Source organism: Echeneis naucrates, chromosome 24, assembly GCF_900963305.1.
Source record: "Echeneis naucrates chromosome 24, fEcheNa1.1, whole genome shotgun sequence".
Lineage (NCBI taxonomy): Eukaryota > Metazoa > Chordata > Actinopteri > Carangiformes > Echeneidae > Echeneis > Echeneis naucrates.
The window spans coordinates 8674159-8679861 of NC_042534.1; the positions used below are offsets into that span (position 1 = coordinate 8674159).

The 5703-nt window shown below is 36.6% G+C and overlaps 2 protein-coding genes across 2 annotated transcripts; both read left to right on the forward strand.

The window, feature by feature from the left end:
* Positions 1-201: 201 nt before the first annotated feature.
* Positions 202-2260, forward strand: LOC115037768 (histidine triad nucleotide-binding protein 3-like). The gene is made up of 5 exons (XM_029496491.1): positions 202-377; positions 661-778; positions 1063-1132; positions 1320-1446; positions 1693-2260. The coding sequence occupies exons 1-5, from the start codon at positions 276-278 to the stop codon at positions 1786-1788; spliced, it is 513 nt and encodes a 170-aa protein (XP_029352351.1). The 5' UTR covers positions 202-275; the 3' UTR covers positions 1789-2260.
* Positions 2261-2393: 133 nt separating this feature from the next.
* On the forward strand, positions 2394-4767 carry LOC115037769 (histidine triad nucleotide-binding protein 3-like). Its single transcript, XM_029496492.1, has 5 exons — positions 2394-2915; positions 3003-3120; positions 3495-3564; positions 3700-3826; positions 4254-4767. Exons 1-5 carry the CDS (start codon positions 2829-2831, stop codon positions 4299-4301), a joined length of 450 nt encoding a protein of 149 aa, XP_029352352.1. The 5' UTR covers positions 2394-2828; the 3' UTR covers positions 4302-4767.
* The last annotated feature ends 936 nt before the right edge of the window (positions 4768-5703 follow it).

Sequence of the window (5703 nt, forward strand, 5' to 3'; positions counted from 1 at the left end):
TAAATGTTAGTTTAAAAAATTTAAAATGAATATAATCGTTAGTAAATGGCCTCATCTTAACGCCTTCACTTTCCAATCCGCAGTCTTTAATATGAACGTCTTTATTTTGGTATTGTCAGTTCGTCTTCCACGAAGCCACGCCCATTTGTCTACGTAAGCTTCGGGCTGACGCTCAAACCCGGCCAATGCGGAAGTCGGTGTGTTCTCCGTGCTTTTGATGAAACCGTGTATGAAAAGAAGCGACAGGGAACTCTGATGTCAACAATGTCTGAAGGATGGCCAGAAACACATCGGCTTCAAATCATGAAGTAGTTGAGGACTGTATTTTCTGTTTGATAGCCAACGATCGAGACAAAGAAACGGAGGTTCTGAAAAAGGTAAACAGCAGTAAAGTCTCAGATGCTTGAGGAAAAATCTACATCTACAATCTTCCTGGTTATCTGATTATTCGTCATCAGTTTATTAGTGTGCTACAGAGTTAGATATGTTGAGTTCAAAGCTTTTATGTTTTGTGTTTTATGTTTTATGTTTATTTTTTTCATTTAATCAATCACTATTATTAATAATAATAATAAATAATTGATAAGAAAATTAAAAGTAAAAACAAGATTGTTGCCTAAAATTCACTGACCTATGGATGAACATGTGTCCTACCCACAGAATGAAGAGCTGGTGTGTTTCACAGACATTGATCCTGCTGCTCCTCACCACTACCTGGTTATACCCATAGAGCACATCCACAGCTGCTCTTCCTTGCATGTGGAACACGCTGGCCTCGGTCAGTTAGAAAATTAATCTATTACATCTACTGTAAATAAGAAACAATAATCAGAATTGACTGCGATATTGTTGTTATTGCTGGTCATACAGCTTTGCTACCACATGTTATCATTAATTCTCTTGCCAGTGTGTTTATTCTGACTTAGAGTTGGATACTATTTGCAGATTTTTAGATCAGTTGGTCGCTATAACACAACCACTACAGAAGCAACTAAGGCCATACTGCCTATAAGTACACAGATTCTTTTTATACAGATAAATAATTAGTAGTGTGTCCCACAGTTAGAAGAATGGTTGAAATGGGGAAAGCTGTACTACGCGAACAAGGGGTCACCGATATGAAGGACATAAGGTAGGTGGAGACTGGTGGTGCATGTGTGTGTCTCGTAAGTACTGAAGAAAGTCTGATGACTTGAAATGTTGGATAGACCTTCAACCTTAGAACTAATGCTAACAAGGTAAAGATTTTTTGGAATTTGTTGCACCCCCTCTGATTTTTGGTATTGATTATGAGATTGTGTATGTTTTTTCCACCTTAGGCTGGGGTTCCACATGCCTCCCTACATTTCTGTAAATCACCTCCACCTGCACGTGCTCGCTCCCAGCAGCCAAATCTTTAAAGCAAAGATTTATAAATTTATACCAGGGAACATTGATTTTATAACTGTGAGTATGTCACATTCTTTCATTCTTATTTTTGTTGACTCTTTTTTCATTGTTTATTAATTTTTATGACTGAAATTATTGTTTGTTATAGATATTTGGACATTTTCCCTCATTATACTCGTAATTTTGTTGCTAAATGGCTAAACCAAACCTCATGTAAATGGAAGCATAAAATATCTTGTTATGCACCCTTCTCTGTTCCTAACCATCTCTGCCCTATTTAAGTGAATTTGTTTTGTCTTACAGGAGGAACATCTACAGAAGCAGCTAAAAAAATCATGGAACATTCAACCATTCAAAACACAATGGAAAGGAAATAAGTTAATAAGTAAAAGACAATAAAATTAAAGCTCATTAGAAAACTGAGTTTGTAAATCATGATGGTCACAGATACAATGATTGCAATTTTGAAGGGGTAACCATTGAGATGTGTCTCAAGACTCAGGGCAGAGTGATATATAAGGTCATTGGAATGACAACATTGACCACCAAGATCAATTGTTTAGATACAGTGCATGAAACTCCCTCTGTTCACTATCAATACCAGTACCAAGCATAGCTGACGCTGTCTTACCTATTACTTAAGACAACCTCAGAAAGGTACATTCTGGACAGGTGTACTCTGTACAGGCTGTCATGCTGCCCCGAGATATTTATTATCTAGGGCCAGCATTTATTCACATTAAAAAAGACATGTTTTGTACTTCCTGCCTCTATGTTTGCTGAATAACTTATTTTGCACATTTGAACAAGTCTATTTTTGAATATAATCCATGCAAAAATATCACCTGAAATAATAAAGATATTGAATCTAGCAATGGCCCATTATCTTTCTCTGAGACAAACTTTAGGAGTATTGAAGAATCACATCAAGGCCTTTTATAATGTTGCTTTTCAGAACTGCAAAATGTCTAAAACGCAGTAAGTTAAATTATCACAAAGTAATCACAACAAGGTGAGCATGTGTGGGCATTAGGAAGAGTGAAGGATTTGGGCTCCATGCCAGTCGCTCACTTTACAGTTTGCTAATTCAGTTTTTAAAAGGTGGATTTAATATTAATGGAGCACAACAACAACAACAACAACAACAACAACAACACTTAATAGCGTAGCTGCCTTTACTTCTTTCAAAATGTGACTTCAGTTTGAAAAATGCTAAGGCATTCTTTGGATCTATATGTGATTAGAAAATAGTGTTTTGGTTGATGCACCATCCTGCTGATTGTATTTTAAAGGACTTTGACACTGTGGGAGTCGATGAGCTCTGTGCTCAGCTGGTTGTCCTGTCTCCTGACTGCAGACACGCCCATGTGTTCCCATCTGAGGTCCGACAGGAAGCGATGAGGCGGTGAGACGCTCATGATCCAGCCTGAACGTCAGTGATGGAGTCTCCGGACGGCCCTGACAGCGACTCCTGCCCTTTCTGCCAAATTGCAAACAACCAAGCTGGCACGGAAATCCTTCTGAGTGTGAGTACAACAGCCTCCTGTCCGCTCATGTAAAAAACCAAACTGAAACAGCTGTAAATTCCTGACTTTCTCTCGGTCCCTGAACAGGACGATGAGCTGGTTTGCTTTCGTGACGTGAAGCCCGGCGCCGATCATCATTACCTGATCGTCTGCAGGACGCACATTGACAGCTGCAAAGCTCTGCTCAGGGACAGTATCCCTCTGGGTGAGCTGGATTGGCCTGCTCTTTATTTCCCTGATCCTCAAGCTCATATTGGCACGAGTCTTGGTGTTAATTTGTCCGGCTCATATCTGTCAATGAGGCCAGAATGTGGCACATGATAGTGCACCAAGCACCTTTCTGATTTTAGGCTTTTTGCACAAAATGATGTGAGTAGACTGTCCTAAAGAACAGGAACAAGCTGAGATTTTAAGCAGTCTTTATCTCCTAATACAGATGTAAGCAATGGTAGAGTGCAATTATTATTTCACACTAAATTAGTTTAACACAGCAACAATAATAATATGTACTCTTTTTAATTGATGTAAACCAAATGGCCCATATCATGTGAGTCTTATTTGTTTGTTTGTTTTTGATAGTTGAACATATGAAAGCGATGGGAATGAGTATAATGGAGAAGAATAAAGTCTGTGACCTAGATGATGTCAGGTATGGTTATCACTACAATGACCAACAATGACTTGGTTCACTGGTCTTTGGGAATCGTTTAGTTTCTAATAATTCCTTTAAAAGTTTGTTGTAATACTAGCAGTAGTTGTTTTGTTTTGTTTTGTTTTTTTGTAGGATGGGGTTTCATATTCCTCCATTCTCGTCTGTTCCCCACCTCCATCTACATGCCTTGGCTCCAGCCAGTAAGATGAACATTAAGTCTCAGCTTCGCTACGGGCCGCAGTCCCACTGGTTCATCACAGTGAGTCTTACAGTGTTTGTCAGCAAATCCTAGTGTATTCACTTTTTGTAGAAGGTTATGAAAATTGATTTATTGCGGTTTTTTAGTATAGACCATAACAAAATGAATTTCTTTACAAAAACAAAACAAACAAATGGTCTTGGTTGCATTTTTCAATCCACTGAACCAAAAATTAATTCAAATATAAATAAATTGTGGCAATACATCATGAGGTAATCATAATGAGCCTTGTTCTCGTCCCTGGTGTGCTTTGTTATGGTTTTAACCCTGAAGTAGTGGACCCCTATTGTTTTCGTTCAGGTTAATCAATCTCTTTCTGCTGATGTTTCTTGTGTATAAATATGATTTATAAGACCTTTTCATTTGCACTACACTCAACCACAATATTGTGAATACTGTATAAGTTTCTATTTCTGGCTTATTGCAGGTTGACAAAGTTCTTTCACAGCTGAGGACTCATGGCAAGGTCAAATGAAGAGCATCAAAATATGCGAAGGTGGAACAATACTGATGGAGTTATGGTGTCAAGGTTATTTCTTATTCCTCCAAGTGCAGTTTTATTTTTATATTTAGTTTTCAATCTGATTTAATTTTGTAGTGTCGATGTGTTAAAAGAATGTAATGCTTATTCATCCATACTGTCTGTTGGTGGAAGCTGTACATTTTTCCCTTTCTAATAAGGGAAACTTGTTAAATGTCCTTTGGCATGTGATGTAATCTAACTAGACATCAATAACTTTGCATATTAATATTGAATACATTTTATATTTACAGAAATCTAAAATTGAAGACTGATTTGAAACCTGTTGAAAATCATGTGTAAAAGGTCCTTTAATTATACTTTTTTTAACAGTAAGTCTGTGTGAGAAGGGAATGATTTTTTGTTTGTTTGTATTTTATTTGAGTAAACCTATTTCCTATATTAAAACAATCAGCTTTAATATATTTTCATGTCATTCATATATATCTGTTAATTAATATTATGAATAAACTGGTGTATACTTATATTTTGAATAATATTAAAATGATATTTAATGACATGCAGGATTAGTTTCTAAAACGGTCATCCCTTCACAGGAACTGAAAATGCTTTTTTGGTTATACTTTTCAATGTCAGTTGTTTCTATTCACCACTTGATGTCACTAGTGTAACTTTAGTCATTCGTTTTTGTATTAGTCATTATATATATAATCTTTTTGCCACAGTTCTGGATGTTTTTAGCTACCTGTTACTTTCTATTTTGTTGATTGATCACCTGTTTTAAAACAACAGACTTAACAGCATAGTGTGACACACAAAGCACTTTTTTTTTCTCTCAAACATACTTCACATACATTATACATGTCACTGAATAAGAAGTCCCAGTTACTGTTTTACATGACAGTTTAAAAATGTTGCATACCTGAGACATAATAACATAACATAACCCACCAGCCCATTCTTTTTTTTTATATAGTTTTACTTGCTGAGGGTTTCTTTCTTTCTTTCTTTATTATTATTTGCAAGCGTTTGTGTCAGATTAAAGAAATAATAAGAATAATAAGATACTGGAAGAGAAAAGCTCTCCTGATCACAGCATGTAACAGAGGAAAACTACAATAAATCATATGATTTTACCGTGTTACCACCATTGGACGTGTTAGCTTGTATGTATTTGTAATTATAATTTTAATTGTAGTTCATGTACAATTCATTTTAGAAACAGGTCATTAGTGAAAAAAATCGGAGGCAACGGGCAGATAAAAACATTCAGGACATATTGAACAACACACTGAAGTTAAGTTTAAGTTGTGATAAACCTGAATCGGTGACGTCACATTTGTGACATTCTACGCCGACTCGTCACCGTCGCCGTCGCGCTGTGGCCCCGCCCCTC